The sequence below is a fragment of the Aspergillus fumigatus genome, chromosome 5 (assembly GCF_000002655.1).
Source record: "Aspergillus fumigatus Af293 chromosome 5, whole genome shotgun sequence".
In the NCBI taxonomy this organism is placed as follows: Eukaryota; Fungi; Ascomycota; class Eurotiomycetes; order Eurotiales; family Aspergillaceae; genus Aspergillus; species Aspergillus fumigatus.
The window spans coordinates 3,003,916-3,025,603 of record NC_007198.1 but is presented as its reverse complement, the minus strand read 5'-3'; the positions used below and the strand labels follow the sequence as shown (position 1 = coordinate 3,025,603).

Below are 21,688 nucleotides of genomic sequence, written 5' to 3'. Positions count from 1 at the left end.
GTACCGTATTATACTACTCCGTAAGGTATCAACCGCAAGCTATCTTACCACTAGTGAAATACCCTTACAGGTCCCTGTGACCCATCATCAATAGATGGGAGGTGACTGTATATCACTTCCTTTATCATTCCAGACCGCAGAGAAGCCAGTGATGCTTATTGAGAAGCTTGCGTTGATACTACTTGAACTAGTCTATTGACGTGTATCCAATCCGCCACAACCAGGTCAAACAGTCTGGAATGGTACCACAAATCCCCAAGATCCGACTGACGTAGATCACGCGAACCTCGGCTTCGGGAAGCGCTTATCGCTTCATCGCCTCCCCAGTCACGGACTACGTCTATGGAGTTCTGGAACATCTCCGCGACTTTAAAACTGATCGTCTGGCCCCATACAGCCCATTTGTGTTAATTGACTGGCTTCAGGCAAACGCTCTATCCTCTTGCTCTTATACCATTAGCTCTGTTTGATATTCACACAAGCTGTGTCTTTCGGATCTGGGAGGCCGAAATGGGTTCCAATAACGGGAGAGCGATGAAGTTAGCTTTAGTGCCTTTACCCAAAGGCTCCGTATTGCTCCCTGGCGTTACTCTACGCATACCGGTGTCGAATCGCCCTGATCTTGCCAATCTTCTCTCGGCTCTTCTCGATCAGACAAATCTGGGAAAGCGAGATGGGAACACTATCACGTTCGGTTGCGTACCTTTGCGTTCGCCGTTGCTGAGCAACGACGGCCAGCAGCTGATCGATGACGGAAGTGTCGATGGTGCTAAGAAGGAGGAATTTGATGCTATAGATGCAGGTCAGGCAAGAAAAGAGGATCTCTTCCGGTATGGCACGGTCGGCAAAGTGATCGGGGTTCAAAGACGTGCCTACGCAGAGCCGTTCCTCGTGGTCCAAGGAGTTCAACGTTTCACCATTAAACACATCTTGAGAGAGAGGCCCTTTTTCGAAGGAGAGGTGGTTCTACACAATGAACGAGGTTGGTGCATCAAATCGTTTGCTGTTAAAGATAAGTTCTTCCTCGCAGCTAATACAAGTCTACAGATGCCATTTCCAGCGATGCAGAAACAGTTGAGTTGTTCCAGCAGCTGAGGCAACTGTCCCGCGAACTCATAACCCTCCTTCGACTGTCGTCTCTACTACCTTCGACTGGCACACGCCTGTCGCCGCTTGTCGCTCGTAAATTCGAAGTCTACATTGCTAAGACAGATTTATCGCAGGCTGGCAATCTGGCCGACTTCATGGCAGATGTAGCTGACCCTACGTTCGAGGAGAAACTTCGTGTGTTGGCTTCTTTTGCTCTGAGGACTAGGTTGGAAAGAGTCGTCGAGCTATTGGCCCGACAGGTCCAAGGAATCAAGAATAGCGTCAAAGTTACTACGATCTCCACCTCGTCATTCCCATCCAATTCTCCGTTTGATATCAGTCAGATTGATCCTCGAGATCGTGAGTTGTTGGCGAGGAGAGTCATGGCCGGCTTGACGGGCTTGACCCCCCCTGGAGCCGCAGGCGGACGGAACAATGAGGACGAAAAGGAGACAAACGAAGTCGATGAGCTGCAAAAGAGACTCCAGGAGGCAGAGCTCAGCCCCGAGGCTCGGAAGGTTGCTGACAAGGAATTGAGACGTCTTCGGAAGATGAACCCGGCAAACGCCGAATATGGTGTCTGCCGAACATATCTCGAAAACATCGCGGATATTCCCTGGACCAAAGTCACGGAGGACAAACTAGGGCCCGAGACGCTGAAGAGAGCAAGGAACCAGTTGGATGAGGACCATTACGGCCTTGAGACGATTAAGAAGAGACTGCTTGAATACTTGGCTGTCTTGCGACTAAAGCAGTCAACCAACCAAGATGTTGAGCGGCAAATTGCTGCACTCACCAAGGAACTTGATGCTGCCAATGAAGTGCTTGCCGAGAAGGACGTGCCTGCTTTGTCCGAATCAGACAGAGTCTCCCTTGAAGCAAAATTGAATCTGCTTCAGTCAAGACGTCTGGCTGATAAGTCTCCGATCCTGCTGCTCGTTGGCCCACCTGGTACTGGCAAGACGAGTTTGGCAAGATCCGTGGCCACGTCTCTCGGACGCAAGTTCCACAGGATTTCTCTTGGTGGCGTCAGGGACGAGGCTGAAATTCGAGGCCACCGGAGAACCTACGTCGCTGCTATGCCAGGCCTAATTGTGAACGGTCTCAAAAAGGTTGGGGTTGCCAATCCTGTGTTTCTTCTTGATGAGATCGATAAAGTGGGCGGGGCCAATTTCCAAGGAGATCCATCCGCAGCAATGTTGGAAGTCCTGGATCCTGAACAGAACTCCACATTCGTCGATCATTACATTAACATCCCAATCGACCTGAGCAAGGTTCTCTTCATAGCCACTGCCAATTCCCTTGATACCATACCCGCGCCGTTACTCGATCGCATGGAGACAATTACTCTATCCGGTTACACGACTGTTGAGAAGCGACATATCGCCAAGAGACACTTGATTCCAAAGCAGATCAGAGCCAATGGTTTGGCTGAGGGCCAAGTCGTTCTTTCTGACGAGGTCGTTGACAAAGTCATTACGTCTTACACGAGAGAGTCGGGTGTGCGAAACCTTGAGCGCGAGTTGGGCTCAATTTGTCGACACAAGGCTGTTCAATATGCAGATGCGGTTGATAATGGCAGGTTAGATACGTACAACCCTGTAGTTGCCCTTGGCGACTTGGAAGACATTCTCGGAATTGAGCGTTTTGACGAAGAGATTGCCGAGAAGCATGGTCGGCCAGGCGTCGTAACCGGTCTTGTCGCGTACTCGACTGGGGGCCAGGGTAGTATCTTGTTCATTGAGGTTGCGGACATGCCAGGCAACGGCCGCGTTCAGCTTACAGGCAAGCTTGGCGATGTTCTGAAGGAAAGCGTGGAAGTCGCCTTGACCTGGGTCAAAGCTCATTCTTTCGAGCTCGGTCTTACACATGACCCCAACGAGGACATCATGAAGAACCGAAGTTTGCATGTCCACTGCCCAGCAGGAGCTATCCCCAAGGACGGTCCCTCTGCTGGACTTGCTCACACAATCGGGTTGATCTCCCTTTTCACAGGCAAAGCTGTTCCTCCCCAGATTGCAATGACCGGTGAAGTCTCCCTGCGGGGACGGGTTATGCCTGTTGGAGGTATCAAAGAGAAATTGATTGGAGCACACCGCGCCGGTGTCAAGACTGTCCTCCTTCCTGAGCAGAACCGGAAGGATGTCAAGGATGTACCGCAAGAGGTCCACGATGGCTTGCAGATTGTCTATGTCAGGTAAGACATGATTGATCCTCACATTGAAACAGGATAATTGATTATTGACGCATATTACACCATAGACATATTTGGGAAGCTATTCGTCAGGTCTGGCCTGGCGCCCATTGGCCTGGCCAACACCACATTAACTTTGTTGAAAGCCGGCTGTAGGGGTCGTCTTGGAATTTAGTTCAACGTCTTTGCTCTGAATTCTGCTCATACTTTTTGCATTCCTCTTCATTGCTTGCGCCGACCATTAACCGTTTTGGCCCTTATCACCATGTCACTCTTTCTTGTATTAGCGCATTCAACTCCAATCACTCTAGCATAGCGTCTTATATAGCCTAGTTAATGGCCGCCTTGGTTTTACTTCTTCTTATTCCGCCCATCTTTAACTTCATATCCCAAATTGGAGTCTTTCCGGTAAAACTAGGCTCCTGAATATTGTGTTTATAGCCAGATGAAATTTCGACATATGGTACAAAGTTAATGAACATGTAAAAAGAGAAAGGGATGAGGGAAAGAAAAATGCCACATAGAAAAGAGCAAGATCCCGCTTTTCCATCCCCAGAACGAATGAAGCAGAAAGGAAAAAGAAGGCCACTTATGAACTTGTCGAAGCCGAACCCTTTGTTGCTTTGAGTAAGGACCGGTCATAATTGAGTCCCAATGCCTGCCAAGTCGGTCTCCAAGTCTTCGTGCCTTCCAGCAGCTGCTTCGCCTCCTTTGCGTATTCTTCGCGCTCGGCCTTATTGGGCTCCATGGCAGCGTCGGGTCGTTGCGAGCGCTGAATTTCTTCCTGGTACTTCTCCGCGTTGAAGTACTGATCCTTCTCCCATCTGTTTCAAAGCAAGTTAGTACACACCCACACCGCTAACTCTTAGGGGGAAAATGCCAAAAACAGTAGACATACGGTGACATATCCGTCGGCGCCTCGGGCCAAACAAAGGGCTCTTTCATTTCCACTGTCATCTTCTTCTTCGACATCGGTCTCCTCAGACGGCCGTATCCGAACTTGCCCAGGGGTCGCAGGCGGGTCACTTTCTGTTGCTCGACGTAACTGCGGATGCGGAGGACACCGACGCCATATAAGCGCTGCAGGTAGTCGCGCATATCGAGCTTGTTGAAATTCAAGGGCACGTAGAATGTGGCATATCGGGGGGGAAGGAAGGGTGTGCGTATAAGGGCGATTGTGAAGTCAGGTCTACATTGCGGTATATTATCAGCACAGTGAAACAGAAGTCCCAAAGTGAGGAGTCACAGGCGGCACATTGGTGTTTGGATCAGCCTTGGTGAACTTACAGAAATACCTGCTTCCGCATCGACAGCGGCGCCGAAGGGGGCACCCAGTCTGCGGGCTTCTTGGGGAACTTCGAAAACTTGCGCACCATCTTGAATTTCTATATCCAGGCCTCAATTGTGAAATTGGAAGCCGAATAGAAGCGTAGTAGGGGTGGGTATATGAACAGGATTCGTGATCGATTGCCAGATCCTCTCAACTTGGCGGAACTTTTGGAAAAATGCACGTGTGGCCGCACCGCCTACCGTATGAAGTGCTGCAATGAGCACATGAGTTCACAAAGAAGTATAGGACAATACAACATTTTATGCGCACTTCGCATGAACTTAGAACCGGGATATCAAATTATGTGCTCATTAACATCATTAAGGTGAATTGACTTTTCCTTTATCATGCTGAAGGCTACCGCCCTTCAGGCGCCTCTGATACATGCAGTTTTCCCAATCGTCGAGAACTCTCACTAATCTCGTCAGGTGCAGAATCAACCGCTCGGTCCTGATCGTTGTCGCCATGCTCATCCTCCTCCTGTGATTCCGTTCCTGACTCTACGTCCTCTTCGTCCCTGTCTTCATCATCTTCTCCCAGCTCGTCCCCATCCCCATTTGCGCCGACCTCCTTCATGTAAGCTTCTAGCTCGCGAGCCATCTTCCTCGAGAAACCAGACGCTTCTACCTCGACATCCAACCGCTTCCCAGGATTCTTCAAAAGCTGCTTCTTCGCGTCCGCGAAGAAAGGGCCTGGCTCATCACTGACGAAATGGAACTTTCGTTGGAAATAGCGCTTGATGCAATTCACGTCACGGTCGAAATACATCTCTGCGTTCGGATGGTCGATTGACACCATCTGCGGAAAATCGATAATGACCGGAACCAGCCGGATATTCTCATCGTTGTCCGCATCAGCAGGAGCTTTTCCCTTCGCATTGGGATCCTCTTCTTCTTTGATCAAGATATTGAACTCGTTGTAGTCACCGTGAATAAGGCCAAACCGAGCAAGCTCCATGATCGTACCCATAAGCTCCGAATACAGTAACGCAGGCTTGGGGACTCTCGAAATCTGTCTTAGCGGGAATGCGTCGATCAAGCTCATGACGATCGTGTGTCTGTTCTGCGCGATGGGTTCGGGTACTGAGAAACCGTTCTCTCGAAGAGCCTTCATAAAAGCGAACTCCTTCATCGCTGCCAATCGCGACATGTACATCCATGAACCTGTACTGCGATTGCGCAGATAGTCTCTGTTGGTCTTGACTGTTCGGAAGGAAATGCGGCCCAGGCGATGGATCTTTAAGATGCATTGTGTTCCTTTGCTATTCGCGACGACGATGATATCTGACTCTTTCCCAACACCGATCTGGTTTCCCACGGAGTAAATGCATTTCTGCTTCTGATGAGCGTTCAGCGCGAGGTAGTCGAGACCTCCGTAAGTGAGCCGGTATCCATCATCTGAATGCAGGATAAAATCAGCAAAGACAATCATACAAAGTCCACCGCTAGGAAGGTGCGTATACTGTACATTTCGCATTCTTCACTTTAGCGATCAAATTAGTTTTAGCCAGGTTGGAAATAGACCGATGGACTCCACTCCCGCCCCGGAGGCCTGAGAGCTGGACGATTAAGGGCGTCGGTACTACTTCATGGTTTCTACTTCCAGTTTCCACCTATGGAGAGCTCTTGTTAGCTGTCAGACAACGAGTTGTGAAGAGAGGCAGCAAAAGGCGAGGCAGATGACGACAGGCATACCGCAGTGAGAACGCGGAAATCCTCGGAAGTGAGGTATCGGATCGCTTTGGGATCGAGCTTCATTCTCCGTAGCGAGCGATACAAGCGATCTTATGAAGGTGAAAGAACGGGATTGTTCGAGCAGTCTCTCTATCGACTACCGTTGTTGCGGATGTCATGGCGGAAAAAAGTTACATGTGTGAAACCCTATGCCCTACTTTCCTATTCGAGCGCATCTTTGGGTATAGTCCTTTACAAGGCACAATTGACAGCGCAATGGTTTGGCTCGATTGTCAACCAAAGGTCTTTAAATACGTATCGACGAAATCAAAGCATTTCTTTTCATTGGTGGCACACCTGATGTAAATCGCGCAATCCGCAAAGACATTATTCGTGTCCTTCTGCCCTTGGATTTATCTATAATTGTACTCCGTGCACGATCCGCCTCCTCAAAACCCAGTTACATATTGAGTTACATCCAGAACCGCGGAGTCCCTTATAGTCTAGAACTAGATCGTGGTATGTTATTTATTGATTCGGTTTCAAATACATTAAATCCAACCTCATCGGTCACTATAAGGTTGCCCCAGCACCCAGCCCATCTTGCAAAAGAAGCGTTATGAACCATCGTTTCGATCAAGCGGAATTTTCTTGCCAATCAGGGTTCTAAATCATGCTAGTTAGTTATCAGGAAGAACACAGAAATTCAAGCGGAAGTATCATCCGATAAACCCACCTTTCGTAAGATCACAAGGCCTTCAAGGGTGCTACTAAGGGGAATGTATTGCTCATCCTCCAACTCTGCTCTTTCACCGTAGGACAGAAGAACAGGTGTGCTCTGTGTTTGCCAGCCTGTGATCGTCTTGGGGCGACCAGCTTGGCCAACCACATCCACAGCCTGACCCACACGTACGTTTACGGTGAGTGGTTGGAGGTCCTCGTCTAGCGTAACGAGGAATCGTGGGTACATGGCGGTGATAAGGAAGTAGAGGAGGTAGTGATGTTCGGCAAGAATAAATTGTTTGGCGTCAATCAAAGATACAACGACAGTGAGTAGGCCAGCTGCTGCTACACGGGAAAGAACCTGGCGGTCGGTGTGGAACGGGTTCAGGGTCATCGTACCCTTACCCATGTGAAGAAGACCCTGAGCAATGCGGACCATGAATAATGAGTTTTGGTCACGGTGGTAGTAGCTTGCCAATTGCCTCAGCAGCTGCGCAAGACGGGCATTGTTGGTACCCGCTCCACAAAGACCCATGGCGAAGATCGCGTTGATGGCAACATCATTGTCATTGTCGTGGCTGTACCGCGACAGTGTGTCGTAGACCTTCATTTGTGGGTTGCTGGGGCTGATCAGACCCATTGCAAGTGGGACCGCCTTTCGAATGTTGCTGGCACCATAATGCATAAGATGACCGAACTGTCTGAGAATCATGTCCTGTCCGACTTCCTCGCCCATAGCAATGAGGGAGAGGCCTAAGACAGCGTAGGATTGGACAAGTTCATCTCCTTTCTTCTCGTCATTCTCTTCAATAAGGTCATTGCAAATGTGGAGAAGCTCCTGCAGCTTCAAAACAGTTCCAGTTCCTGCCCAAGCACAGACAGAAGCAAGAACGGAGGTCGGCTTGGCCATTGGGTGATCGACGGCCTTCAGAATATCGAGAATGACGTCCACCTCCTCCTGGCGGCCGAAGTACAGTAGAGCCAGACCAAGAGCCATGAAGCGGGTCCATTTATCTTTCAGATGCTTCTGTCGCTCCTCGTCCATCAAAGTCGTAGCAATGGCTTCACTGACTTGGTGATTCGAAGAGCCAACGAAAATAAGACCTAACGAGACAGCCGCCATTGCCGAGAGCTGCATATCCAGGGAGACATCTTCAACGACGGGAAGAAGGATTTCCAGGAGCTCCTCCTTATTGGAGCCAGCGTAGGCCAAACCAAGACCCATTATGGCAGCAACTCTGACCGGTACACTCTTTTCTTGCCAAACTTCGGGATCACCCAAGAGAGCCAGGACAGGGTCCGCCTCTAGTCGTACGCCGGAACCGATCATACCTGTGCCCAGTAAAGCACCGGCCTTAATTTGCTCCTCGGTAGCATAGGTAAACTTGTCAATTCTGTCCAAGCCAGTGTCGGTGTCCTTCGACAAGAGCATGCCGAATGAAGCCGTTGTCGACAACATGCCATCGTCCTTTGTCTTCCAGATCCAACTTCCTTTGTCATCGTCTCCTAGCATCAGGTTGTCTTTACCAAAACCAGCATTGACAAAAGCGTTCACAAACGCACTTGCCAAATTATGTCTCGCGGAGTCAACATTTGTCAAACCAGCGCCTCGGCTGCTTTCCAGGTGTGTCTTGTAAATGTCCTCTGGATTCTTGGGTTCAAGGATATCAAGCTCTTTGCCCAGGGATTTGAAATGCTTGGATATCGTTATATTGTTAAGACAGTCCATGAAGGATGTGTTCTCCTCCTCTTCAGGCATATCGAGCCAAATCTGCTGTCTGGCAACTAGGAAAGCCATTTGGTTCTTGAGCACCGGATCAGAAGTAGCATTGATGTCGCTCTTGATAAGATCCGTGTCGTTAAGTCGAATGGCAAGTACAATTGCTTTTGTGAGCTCCTTATAGCGGACATAAATCTCGTGTGCCGTCCGGAGGAACTGCTGATCTTCAGGATAGGTGAGCAGGTTAACCATGCTGACCATATACAGACAGACTCTGGAGTAGGTGTTCTCGTCGAGAAAACGGGGAATCTCCTCAATGATTTCCAGCTCACTAAGGAGGTCAACAGCATCGGCTTCGGCATTATGGCTCAAGAAGTAGGGGACAAGTGACAATGAGAGATCGATCAGGTCCTGTACATCTTTCTCTGCGTTCAACCTGTTTTGGTACTCTTGGCCAATTTCCAGAGCCAAATGTCTAATATATTCGTGACCCCACGAGCCAAGATCTTCTGCTTTGGTGAGAAGGCGATATTTCAGCGTCTCGAGCTTCTCCTCGTCCCCGTACGTCATCCCGAGAACAGAGAGCATATCCGCCAGCGAGTCCTAAATCAAAAAAACCATTGTATCAGGAAATAGCTTCAAACCAGACGAGAAATTGGAGGTTAACCAACCTTGACAGCGCCCGCAGGCCACTTCTCGTACAGCTCTGTCAGCTCATCGTAATGCGGTCTGAGAAACTTGAGGGGTTTGGGGACAGCGGTCATAGAAGAAGTCGAGGTCTTTATGAAATTCTTGATCGCATCTAAGGCAGGAGCGTAGAGAGTCGTATCCGGTTCCTGATGAAGGAAGACACCAGGGTTAACGTCATCGGTCAACAAATTCAAATCTCAGCTCGACCTCATACCTTTAATCTCTCGACGAGCATCTCAAGTTCACTCTTCAGCTGCTGATCTTCTTCGCTGAGTTCCTCTAAGATAACCTGAGCGTTAACCCTTCTATTGTCGCAAAAACGCCATTTCGGACGGCGGCCACGCGGTTATATGGGTCGATTATGACATACCTTCCTTCGACTCCTCCTCCTTCTTTTTCCCATTCGCTTGTGTCTTCTCGTCATTCTGTGTCTTCTTCGCTCCAGGCAGATCTTTCACATCATCAACCTTGCCCTTGCCCTTGTCGGCGGGAGCTGACCTCTCGCCTTCTTTCGCCATTTCTGACGGGTACCTGGCGAGTTGGTCTCGGTTTGGGTGAGGACGGTAAAAAGATAGGCTAGAAAGGTCCGTGGAAGCTGCTTATAATCTCGTATACAGCAGCAGACAGTGTATTAATGAGATCTCTCTACACTGGTGGATGGAGCAGAGAGCGAATCCGGAGTTTGTTGATGGAAAGCAAGAGAGCTCATCATCGCCGCTTGGGCGTTGCGCTACAGTGGAGCTTCCTCCCGCTTATGTAAGGCCACTTCACCGCCGAGATATGCATTCGCTTTCAGCAACGGAATCAGATAATAGCAATAGGTTGAATTTGGTGTTCTTAAGACATTGCTAGGCTGAATATGCCAATGTCCATAGCCTAGGGAAAGGTGGCCATGTCTATACACGCATTGCCGTGTTGTGATACTCATCCGCTTACTCCGTGGTAGTGGAGGAAATGATGTCAATGCTGGATTGTAAACGAGAGATTTCGAACTCAATAGGAACACTTGTGCATAAGTAGACTACACGATTCCAACTATCCAAATGAATTTTGTAGATACTGAAGTCGATCATAGGGTGATTGAACATAATTTATATAATGATGCTCTCTTCTCCGCTCTCTCGCTCATGCAGGCAAAACAATCTCGTCGAGCCATCTGTTAAGTCACTGTCTCGACAGCCGCCATAATGGATAGCGAACTTCTTCGCGTATTCCTCTGTGCCTTGCGAGCACATAATGTCTGACATTTCCTCACCACCGTATGACAACAGGGGCAAACTGCTCAGGTCCGGCAACGATAGAGAGAAGCGTTCAAGAAGCGGCATTAACGTCGATGCCTGGTCCAAGTGTTTTTCCGCAGATAATTGGTTGATGGATGACTCAAGAGCCGTAGTTGAGTCTACTTGACCGTCGTGTAAAAATTCTTCAGGTGGTTGAGACAGCTCGCTATGAACTGTTGCAAGAGTAAAAGTGCCACGTTCGGGGAAGTTTGGGTAAAGCAGGTAATAACCCCGAGCTCGAATTAGCTCGAGCAGATACTCCATTACAGCAGGATATCGCTTTGAGATAGACTTCTCCTCCGTTGACATTTCAGACGTGGGCCGGTGTAGAGCGAGGCGGTTAGTGAGGAAAGAGTGGAGGTCGGCCCATCCATCGCCGAAATACAAGGCCGCATGACTGTTTGGGGCCTGCCATAAAAAGACAGGAAGCGGCTCGCCACCTAGCTGCTGTGATTGTTCAGATTTCGGTGGTGCGAAAGGCCCGTTATCTGTGGGTCGTGATGAGGGAAGCTCGAGCGAAAACCCCAATAATTTGCAAGGGGTGCGCTTGGTTTGAGCCGAATGTTTATATTTCAACATAGTATATTTCAAAAAATGGTAGAACGAAGGCGCCAGCTCAGCCTCTGGGGCCAACAAGAGTACATGCGTTACGTTAGGGTTTCTGGGATAGAAAGCTTCCACCGTTCTTAAAGAAGCTTCGACTGGAGTCAAGTAATCTGGCTGTATACGGCGGCGGAGAGTGACTGTGCTCGAAGTCTGAGGAGGCCACTTCAATTTTTGCAGGAAGTGTAGGAGCTGCGGATCAACTCGAGGAGGCAGCTCAATAGTCAGGCTGGGAGTCGACCCAAGGTAATCTGCCGCTTCCAAGGATCGAATCAAACGGATCAAGGAACCAGATGATCCAGAAGGTGCTTGCATGAGGATCTCAACATGAACGTCATTCCATACTTTTGGACAAGAAGTCAGTCACACATTCGCACGTTGAAGAAAATGCTACGCAAGTGGTAAGATCACCTTTGAGAGCATCGCTATCCAACATCGACATCCACATGATATTCCTCGCAGCAGTCGGCAGTGCGATCTGCGTTAGCTCAGACTTGCTGATCTTCCTTTGAACGCCTTCTGTGAAAAAGCGATCCTCCCAAGACTCCCCTTGGGTAATAAGAACCTGCGCGCGGGTATAGACATGGACGTAGTCTAAACCAGCCGTCACGGCTCTCTCCATGCGAGTCTCGGTAGACCATTGAGCATAGTCAGGTCGACTATCTGTAATGACAAGAATGTCAGCCCACCGGGCTGATGAATCGGGTCCAGAGTAAACACACCGTGCCAGACAATCGGACAGTCGTCTTCCTTTATGCCATTAACACGCTGTATGCCTTCGATGGATACATCATCTCTTCCCATCAGCACAAAATGCACCTCATTTATCTTCTGAGTGGCCATTCGGCAAGCGAGAGGCAGAAGATCGGAAACGCTCCGCAGGTTTGAGCCAGCAAACACAACGGCACGACTAGTGGAGGTACCATCACGACTGGGCGGCTTCCAGAAACGCTGCAAGGTCCTCGCTAAAGATTTGAACCTAATTTCGCCTTCGTAGTAGAAATCCTCCTTAATATCTGTCTGAGAATCTGGACGCGGAGGGGGGCCATTTGCAGGTGTAACCGGCGAAGGCATTGCAGGCGGCAATGACTTTCCACTGCCCTGCCGTGCTCGCGCGAACTCTGGGTTGAATCGTTCAACTGCAGGAGGTACATCTGTAGGCATATTCTTAAAAAACAAGTATATTAAATACAGGATGATAATTCCTATTACGAGCCGGCGTGGTCGAGGCGCTCTCCATTGCTTTGCGCGTGAGAGCGGGTTTCTGCCATTGCGAGGCCGGTGGTCGTCGTCCTTCTTCCCGAGCTCTTCATCAGCCAAATATGGCCGTTTTGATGGTAGCATACTGTTCGGGTATGAGAGATAGCTCCGAAGGAGCTTCGGAATTCGAGAAGTGCATTGGAGGAGGAACGATGGTCGAGTTGTTGTCGTGATAAAGACACAATTGATAGCTGCTTGTGGGTGTTGGAGATTCCGCCGTTGGTTGGAGCGGATTCTCCACCGCGCGATCTCCACAAGCCATACTTTAGTAAAGTGTCTTCAACCAACGCCCATAACTGGCTATTTTGGCCACAGTCATCAGGCTTATCATTCGAAGAATTTGATGGCCATACGATCTATTCAGATTTACTATATTGACCGATTGTTTGATCGCATCTTTAGAGCCAGGCTATGTTGCCGTTTGTAGACCGAAATAATTGAATCGCAACACACTTGGTGCCTTGAAGAAGATCAGCATAGCCGTTTCGTACGTCATGGATCCTGCGATGGATGTGGATGCCTCTGAATCGCGAGGCACGAAGCGACCTGCTGAAGACACAGATGCGATCCCGAAGCCTAAGAGAATAAGAGTCAGTCCACTCAACCCAGCCAGCAGATTATTGAATCATTCGACTGATTGAGATGAAAGCCTCTTGATCCCGATGTGGTGAACAAAATCGCAGCTGGGGAGATTATTGTAGCCCCTATGCATGCCCTGAAAGAGCTTATAGAGAACGCGGTCGATGCTGGCTCTACCTCTATTGAGATTTTAGTCAAAGATGGCGGCCTCAAACTACTACAAATAACCGACAACGGGCATGGCATTGACGTGAGCATTCCTTAAGACATCCAGATCACCTACCGGTTACTAATGTTGGCGCGCAGCGGGACGACCTCCCCATCCTGTGCGAGAGATTTACGACCTCTAAACTGAAGCAATTCGAAGATCTCTCATCCATCGGAACTTACGGTTTCCGAGGTGAAGCACTCGCTAGTATTAGTCATATCGCTCATCTCACGGTCACTACCAAAACGGCTGGTTCTAGCTGTGCATGGAGAGCTCACTACAGTGATGGGAAACTCGTCCCTCCTAAACCTGGACAGAGCGCCGCCCCGAAAGCTACAGCTGGCCGTGGTGGCACGCAGATAACAGTGAGTTGAATTACATCCAATGGCCAAGAACACCCCTGACTGGAGCAGGTTGAGGATCTATTCTATAATGTTCCTACAAGACGCCGAGCCTTCCGATCTGCAAGCGAAGAGTACGCCAAGATTCTCGATGTTGTCGGTCGGTACGCTGTTCACTGTTCTGGGATAGCGTTCTCATGTCGAAAACACGGCGAGTCGGGTGCTGGTATCTCAACACCTACGGCAGCGAGTACTGTGGAACGAATTCGCCAGATTCATGGTAGTGCAGTCGCCAATGAACTTGTTGAATTTCAAGTTGAGGATTCAAAGCTCGGTTTTCGCTCCTCAGGCTTGGTTACGAACGCAAACTATCATGTCAAGCGGACAACCATCCTCCTTTTCATCAACCACCGCTCTGTCGAGTCTACTGCGATAAAACGCGCAGTGGAGCAAACGTACTCGAGTTTTCTGCCTAAAGGCGGACACCCCTTTGTGTATATTGACCTGGAAATTGAGCCACAACGCGTTGACGTGAATGTGCACCCAACAAAACGCGAGGTAAACTTCCTTAATGAAGACGAGATTATCGAATGTATCTGCGATGCAATAAAATCAAAGCTGGCCCAAGTGGATTCCAGCCGAACCTTTCTCACGCAAACACTTCTTCCTGGTGTCACGACAATCGAGCCGTTGAATCGCAACAATCCGGCCACTGGTCTGTCAGTTGAAAGTGACAGCCAAGTTCCTAGAACACCTGCGCCAACGAAGAAGCCATATGAGCATAGCCTCGTGCGTACGGATTCCAGAGTCCGCAAGATCACGTCGATGCTACCTCCTGCGATACAACGAACGCCCTCCGGTCCTGAGGCGGCGGAGTCCGACCCTTCTCAAGTAGTTGAAGAGGGATTGCAGTACGAGACTACAGACCGAGAACCTCTTCGTATTGCCCTGACATCAGTCAAGAATCTCCGCGCCGCCGTCCGGTCTACCATGCACAACAATCTAACAGAGATGATCGCATCGCATACATACGTTGGGTTGGTCGACGAACGACGGCGCATCGCCGCTATACAGTCAGGAGTGAAGCTCTACCTAGTTGATTACGGTATGATATGCAGTGAGTTCTTCTACCAGATCGGTCTCACAGATTTCGGCAATTTCGGAATCATCAAACTCGACCCAGCGCCGAAGCTGGTGGATCTGCTTCGAATTGGGGCAGACGCGGAGCGAGAAGCACATATCGCTTCCGGGGGCCCCGTCTCGAGCCAAGAGACAACACAGCCTGAGCAAACAGGCACGGCCGAGGAAAGTGAGATCTTTGCCAATGCACCGAACATAGTCGCAAAAACACTCATCGACAGACGAGAGATGTTGAACGAGTACTTCTCTCTTCAGATCTCCGCAGAGGGCGACCTCCTCACTATTCCCCTCTTACTCAAAGGCTATCTCCCGTCATTGGGTAAATTGCCACGTTTCCTGCTAAGGCTTGGCCCGTACGTCGACTGGACAAGCGAAGAGGAATGCTTCCGTACGTTCCTAAGGGAGCTTGCGGCTTTCTACACTCCCGAACAACTGCCTCCTCCACCGCCTGAAGGGTCAAATGCCTCAGACCACAAAGAAATTCCAGAGTCGCCGGAAGAGCAACCGGAAGATGCGGTTTTGAGGCACCGTCGACTGCAGATAGCTCGGATGCTGGAGCATGTTGTTTTCCCAGCGCTTCGGGCTCGTCTGGTTGCCACCACACGGCTTCTCCGCGGCGTAGTTGAAGTGGCGGATCTCAAAGGTCTATACCGTGTGTTTGAGAGGTGTTAACGCTAGACCTGAGGTATGACAGATATTTAACACCTTCTCAAGAGCTTATGGAGCCCATCTTGGGCAGATTTACACGCAATTTTCCGGATCATACCCTCTGCAGCCAAGATCTCATTGTTTCAACATGATCCAATTGGGTCAAAAAAGCCTGAGTTTGTGCATCAACGAGACAACTGGATAAAGCTACAAGTGAAGAGGGAAGAAATTGAAAGAATTAGACGATCAACGCCATTAGATGATCAACGGCCAAAGCGTATAGCTTGGTATGTAGAATAAACAGTCTTGAAGACAAGGCAGTCATGCAAGAATCCGGTGTGCCTACTAAATAAGGCAGAGGCGAGAAAAAAGAACGACGACACATGCATCGTGTATTGACAGGAAACTCATGGCTTCGTCACTTCAAACCTCAATAACGCCAGAACCATAAATAAATCCGTCGCTTATTTCACCATATTCCCATTCATCTCATGCAGTCCGTTAATTTTCGTCATCAAAGCATAAATCTCCGTCACTATCAGGAACAGGTCAAAATTCTGGTAAGGAAAATGCCCAGAAGCAGATCCTGACGGAGATGGACAACTGTTCGCGTAGGTCAAGAGGATGCCACACTTGCGGGTCGGCATCACGTGTATGTTGTTTTGCATTTATCTCGAGTATGGCTTGTTCATCAATGCAATTTCCCTGGCTATTGAGGCCCATTCGAGCTCTCTTTTGATGGTTTTATTGCGTCTCTGCAGTAGCTGCTCTTCCCACTTAAGGAGCTCATATCTGAGAAATCCTGTTAGCCAGTGATGCGATAATACTGTGAAATGGACTGGGGGTTGCTTCTGCTGAGTGACTTGAGCTGAAGGGGTGCTTACACGAAACGCAAATGGGGCTGGATGATGACATTGAGTCTTCGGGCACGAACGAAGCAGCTAAAGAGGTAAAACGTCAACAAAGGTCTGTCCTTGTAACAATCCATTTTTTTCACAACCAGGCTAGAGCGTGACTTACTATGCTCTCGGGAAAGATAAGTTGAGAGAAGCCATCACTTCGGCAATACAGATTGTGGCTGACCGAGAAACTCCCACTCGGCAATGGACCAACGTGGCTGCTCCATCCTGCTTCCCTTTCCCTGGAAGGATTGATTGGTGAGCCTTATCCAAAGCAGTCAAGGAAAGCAATCAGAACTCACTGATGAATTCCAAGCATCGGTCGAATTCCTGAGTCAACGGGTCTATTCCATTGTCTTGAACCTGAGTTATATGCATCACGTTCTCTGGGCCCATCCGAGCAATGTCAAAATCTCTCCATGAGACTGACTCTCCAATGCTCAGAATGCGCCGAATTCCAAGAGCCCAGAGCATTTCAGGATTGTTGGCGTGGCCCAGATTGCCAAGATACATATATGGGAGAATTCGACTGGGAAGTGATCCATCACAGTACCGGAACCATGGCGGATCTGGAACGCTCGAGAGACTCTCTGAGTGCGTCGCAGGACTCTCATGCAAAAGTCTTGTTTGAATGGTGCTCAGAAAAGTGACATCAGACGGGTATGCGAAGAAATTACGCTTCCTGTCGCAATGAAGTCGCAGCCATGCCTCATGAGCCGGTATACCTTCAGCAAACATCAAGTAAGCGATGACCAATAGTGAAGACTCAGTATAGCCGTCTGGACAGTGTATAAGAATCCTGCGAGGCTTCCGTTGAAGAGGCGTCATAGCAATATCTCCACCAACATCTGTGGGAGATTCCGGCTCGTCTGGGTTCGCTAGATAATAGATCCATCGTACAGTGCTTACGAGGTCGTCTATTTCTCTTGTTTCAGCGGATGGGACGACAAGCGACCCGGAAGACGGGAATTCTAGCCGCAGAGGGCCGTCGTCATCATCCAGCTGCCTATTGAGTTTAGCCAGGTATCGAGGGCCAGGGATGCTGGCAAGATCACTTGTCTCAATCAAAAGGTCAAAATCTTCGACATGCACGGAGTCGCCTGATCCACATTGCAATATGTAATCAGGAGTCGGCCCTTGCCAGACATTTTTAGAGATCTCAGAAGCTTTGGTCATCTCGCACATTTCGAGCCGCTCCCAGTGAACTGGGGATGTGTTAGACCTATCCTCCCACCCGAAAAAAAATCAAATCTCGAGAAGGGCTTACAGAAATCGACTACTTGGCCGGTGAGCTGGCCTTGAGAGTTAATAGCAACCAAACGCGGACAACGGCGTTCAATTTCCGAGAATTCACCTATACGTTCGTTAGCTGCTTTTTTCGAGGCAGATTGCAGTTGCTAAGCCGAGAAGGACTGACTTGAGAGGATGAATGTATGGTAGGTTGGAAGCAAGCCATCTGGGTCATTCTTATTTCTCCAACGGTACTGTGCAGTGGCGATTTTCTCAGCAACTTCTAAGAGCTGCTTTTTATGGACACCGTCTTGGCCGTAGACAACAATGTCTGATAGAGTAGCCAACTTTGGGGTTTGTATCTGAAAATTGCGAACAGAGAATCCCTCCTTGGGGTCGCTTGGAATGAAATCCCAGCCGGACGGGGCAAGGATCTCACTGGGAGACACGGCACCTTTGAGTCTGGATGTACTAAGATCACCACCGACTTTAACGATCGTGATGCCCCTCCAACATTGAGGAATCCGGCGAAGAGAACGTCTCCGGTTTGTGAAAAACCCCAGTTGTAGATGATTTTCCGGGTGAAGTCCATGGAGCCAAGGAAATACCTGGCTGGGATCTGGCAAGGGTTGAGAAGCCCAATAATCCAAGGCGGCGGCTAAGGTTACAATGTCGATCGAGTATATCGAGGGGGATTTGTTTACACGCAAGAACGTGTCGGGAGGATAGAGAAGCGACGTGACCTTCTTATCCTCTTTAGTTGATTGTACAGCAGTCCGCAAAGCTGCTGTCGAAGTCCCCGGCGGACACACAGGTAAATGTTTGTTTGGCACCGGCGACGGGGTTCTGGTGAGATTCAGGGACGAGGAGATTCCCGCTGGCGGAGGGGTGGCATGTCGCAGCGTTTGCTGTACCAACACCGTAGCCATATTCAATGACAGCTGTGCAGTTCGAGTGTATATACGAGTCCAAAGTATGTTCCGATCAGGGGAATTGATACAAAGGCGCACGGTCGCTAGCGATTAATAGTACATCTGCTGCACAACTTTTGCGACCAAATTTCCAACTTATGTGGATGGTAAGGAAATGGATGAATGATGCCTGCGTGAGAGACTTGTTAGCAGAATATCTGAGGAGACGAGACAATTGAACAGACATAGACGCAAGGTGACTTGCGTCTTGCGCTGCTCGCGAAGGGGTGAGATCAAACGAAGAGAAGCGACCTAAAGCATACCAGGTCCTCGATCGATACAATCTGAAAAGGCAAATCTGACCATATAAAAGACAATAACAATAGCCAGAAAGAAATACTGATGATTGAATCCAAAGTATTGTCGAGTCGCGTGGATACGATGGCGTGGTGGTGAGAAGGATTCCCCAGTATTAGTTGCTGTATCCCCACTCAGTAGATAGGCAATGCGATGGACCCGCTGATAAGGGAGAAGCGGGAACAGGGTGTCACCAAGTGGCGTGTGCAATGATAACAATAAAATCATATGAGAAGCCACCGAAGAAGATGTTGAACAATAGTGGGATGAGCTGGCATAGAGGAGATGAGTTGGATCTACCGCTGTCTAGTGCATTTTGAAGATTGAAAATAAATTAATCCATAGCCAGAGAAGTCATTGCCTGGTGTCTTGGTTTTGTACGCCCAAAGTACGGGGGTGGGGAGGGGTAGTATCCGTGATCTAGTGTACAGTAGTCTCACACTAGCGATTAACTGCGGATGGCTCGTGCTTCCTCAGTGGGTGTTGCTCTCCCCTCCAACGTCAATCTCCAGTCTATTATTCGATCGTTGCCCTTACGGAGGAAGACTGCATGCGACTGCACTACTGATGGTTCTTGATAATTTAATCCTGTTTTCTGGTGACTTTGAGCTCAAATATATGGTCAAAACCAACTTCCTTGGAGGAGCGTCTCTTAGCAAACCCCGTATCACCAGCTACGGAGTACGGGAGTACCAAATCCTACGTTGGGCGACTTTCTCCTCTCCCATAAGGCTGACCTGCCGCTTGCAGCCAGAAATGACTTCTATCGCTTACTCCAGTACCGATTCTCTATTATTGGTGCTTTGAAATAACATTCTATACTATCAACCAGAGACTTCCTCATTGAATCGAATGGTGTCAAGCCCCGGCCTTCTCTGTTGCCCCCACCATTTCCAAACTCTCACAACATCCTTGACGCCAACAGTCCTTCGGTAACATCCAATGGGGGCATTAGGAGCGCTTCCCCCCTCCTCCTTCTCGCGGAAGCACTAAGTGTGGTCCAACCAACATCTGTGCAACCTGCGAGAGGGAGGTTTGGAACCTAATTGTCGACCCTCCTGCGTGGCCACCAGAAACTCTGTTTTGTCGGATCCCGGCCTTTTGATAGGTGTCGATATGATTCCTGTATTCTCTTCCCATTATCATTTTTCATTGGATGATCACAACTCGGACACCATGGTTCTGGAGTGTAGATGGCCACAACATGAGGAACGTCCATTGCGACGGAAAATACGACGACAAAAGCTCGAGTTCTCTATCATCTCGGACATAGTTAAAGGCTTGCTAGATGCTGCCAGAGAGTTTCACAACGACAAGGTAATGGCCAGGATTTCTCCCTGCTGGGCTTCCGTTGTACGATTGTGCAATCGCACCTGCGTCCAAGGTTCTCGAGGACCGCGTGCTAGATTACCATAGTTTCCATCCCCTGCTTACTTTCTTCTACGGTCTGATTAAAGCTTCAGCGTTGGAACCTGCAGTTCGCTTGCGCAGTATGTACGTTCTGTCGCCAACAATATTCTCGAACAAGAGCGTCAATGCCACGCGATCCTGTTGTAAACGCCGGAGCTTAGTGTTTGCTGTTCAACAATGAATGATATACAACGCAAGAACTCGGTGTTTGCCCCACTCAGAAACCTCGATCCTGGTCTAGCTTACATTGCTACGTGGATGAATGGACAAGACACAATATTAGGACAGCCTTTCGGCAGCGCAGTTCATTGTCTTTTTATAAAGCAGAATTGTCAAATATGGTTGTCGGGTTTCGTCTGACAAGCGAGGAGTTGAACACAGAGCATTATGCTTGTCTGGCTCGTGCAACTCTACGTTGGTTCCAATCGCTAGCTTGATCTCCTCGGGTAGAAGGTTATGATGCTGCCTTTGGTCCCAACCTAGCACCGTTAGAAGTTCGCAACCCTGCCATGTTGTTCTTATCGAGGGACCATTCTTGCGATGGCTATATCATAGCCACTGACGAACGAGCGACATGCCAATAAAGCCAGACGACCAGCACCGGCTAGTTTGGACTGAAAATGCAGTAGTGCCCCGCTGCGATCTGCTGTTCGTATGACGAGCGAGCGCGCGGAACACGATTTATCAATATTTACAACCAGAATCTGAGGACCTGTGAAAAAGACGCCGAAAATGACCACTACTGAGGCTATAAACAGCTGCATTACCACCCATAATTCGTATTAGCGAGCCATTGCTTCAGTTCTCCTGCGTGTGCTTCACACTACTGTTTTGTACCCGCCAAGCAGCATTGATTGCCGTCCTGAGGTGTTCAACTTCAACGAACGTTTGCTTTATTTTGACCTATAGCCAAGCGGCCATGCTCTTCAAATGCCACGGGCAAAATTCACATCGGGTACCAGAGGTGTCGATGCCTGAGCGCTCCCGAAACTTTTCAACTAGTCTTTGTACTCCAACGCTGCAATTAGTGTTGTGGATATTTATAATACCGCCTATCCAGATAATCAACATGGCCCTTGGTCCTCAGAAATCAATGGTATAAGGCAGAGTATCAAAACTTCTAATGGAAAGGTTAGGGCTGTGGACCAGAAAGCAGACTTATGGTTGCGAATCTATGACCAATATGCCAGCGCTCCGGTTGCATTAAGGACCTCCTTCAAATTTGCCAAGCTAGAGTGGCATTCAGATTCCCGAACGTCCCAGGGGACTGAAGACCCGGCCAGAGCTGAACAATTACTGTTATACATATCTTACCGTAATAAAAGGACCTGTGCATTCCCTCTTCGGGTAAACTTTGCTGGTATCCTAGTACGTTGCCTTGTAATTACTGCTTGATCAAAAGG

At 49.1% G+C, this 21,688-nt stretch overlaps 7 protein-coding genes across 7 annotated transcripts; 2 read left to right on the top strand and 5 right to left on the bottom strand.

Moving 5' to 3' along the window:
• Positions 1–90: 90 nt before the first annotated feature.
• On the top strand, positions 91–3,643 carry AFUA_5G11750 (putative LON domain serine protease). The gene is made up of 3 exons (XM_748382.2): positions 91–982; positions 1,048–3,286; positions 3,352–3,643. Exons 1-3 carry the CDS (start codon positions 511–513, stop codon positions 3,437–3,439), a joined length of 2,799 nt encoding a protein of 932 aa, XP_753475.1. The 5' UTR covers positions 91–510; the 3' UTR covers positions 3,440–3,643.
• A 42-nt stretch (positions 3,644–3,685) lies between these two features.
• On the bottom strand, positions 3,686–4,842 carry AFUA_5G11740 (mitochondrial 54S ribosomal protein uL23m). Its single transcript, XM_748383.2, has 3 exons — positions 4,571–4,842; positions 4,182–4,472; positions 3,686–4,107 (listed from the first exon to the last, which is right to left on the bottom strand). Exons 1-3 carry the CDS (start codon positions 4,657–4,659, stop codon positions 3,873–3,875), a joined length of 615 nt encoding a protein of 204 aa, XP_753476.1. The 5' UTR covers positions 4,660–4,842; the 3' UTR covers positions 3,686–3,872.
• Positions 4,843–4,917: 75 nt separating this feature from the next.
• On the bottom strand, positions 4,918–6,519 carry AFUA_5G11730 (protein kinase RIO2). The gene is made up of 3 exons (XM_077804852.1): positions 6,308–6,519; positions 6,081–6,225; positions 4,918–6,010 (listed from the first exon to the last, which is right to left on the bottom strand). Exons 1-3 carry the CDS (start codon positions 6,368–6,370, stop codon positions 4,971–4,973), a joined length of 1,248 nt encoding a protein of 415 aa, XP_077660988.1. The 5' UTR covers positions 6,371–6,519; the 3' UTR covers positions 4,918–4,970.
• An 87-nt stretch (positions 6,520–6,606) lies between these two features.
• Positions 6,607–10,149, bottom strand: AFUA_5G11720 (proteasome regulatory particle base subunit RPN1). The gene is made up of 5 exons (XM_748385.2): positions 9,790–10,149; positions 9,634–9,698; positions 9,401–9,565; positions 7,023–9,332; positions 6,607–6,952 (listed from the first exon to the last, which is right to left on the bottom strand). The coding sequence occupies exons 1-5, from the start codon at positions 9,935–9,937 to the stop codon at positions 6,923–6,925; spliced, it is 2,718 nt and encodes a 905-aa protein (XP_753478.2). The 5' UTR covers positions 9,938–10,149; the 3' UTR covers positions 6,607–6,922.
• A 220-nt stretch (positions 10,150–10,369) lies between these two features.
• On the bottom strand, positions 10,370–12,772 carry AFUA_5G11710 (uncharacterized protein). The gene is made up of 3 exons (XM_077804851.1): positions 12,025–12,772; positions 11,714–11,965; positions 10,370–11,646 (listed from the first exon to the last, which is right to left on the bottom strand). The coding sequence occupies exons 1-3, from the start codon at positions 12,644–12,646 to the stop codon at positions 10,511–10,513; spliced, it is 2,010 nt and encodes a 669-aa protein (XP_077660987.1). The 5' UTR covers positions 12,647–12,772; the 3' UTR covers positions 10,370–10,510.
• A 41-nt stretch (positions 12,773–12,813) lies between these two features.
• AFUA_5G11700 (mismatch repair ATPase MLH1) lies at positions 12,814–15,502 on the top strand (the record flags this gene model as incomplete). Its single annotated transcript, XM_748387.2, has 4 exons — positions 12,814–13,152; positions 13,212–13,391; positions 13,448–13,714; positions 13,763–15,502. Exons 1-4 carry the CDS (start codon positions 13,057–13,059, stop codon positions 15,500–15,502), a joined length of 2,283 nt encoding a protein of 760 aa, XP_753480.2. The 5' UTR covers positions 12,814–13,056.
• A 644-nt stretch (positions 15,503–16,146) lies between these two features.
• pps1 (tyrosine/serine/threonine protein phosphatase PPS1) lies at positions 16,147–21,688 on the bottom strand (the record flags this gene model as incomplete). Its single annotated transcript, XM_077804850.1, has 6 exons — positions 17,795–21,688; positions 17,645–17,731; positions 16,680–17,582; positions 16,499–16,619; positions 16,363–16,419; positions 16,147–16,270 (listed from the first exon to the last, which is right to left on the bottom strand). Exons 1-6 carry the CDS (start codon positions 18,534–18,536, stop codon positions 16,147–16,149), a joined length of 2,034 nt encoding a protein of 677 aa, XP_077660986.1. The 5' UTR covers positions 18,537–21,688.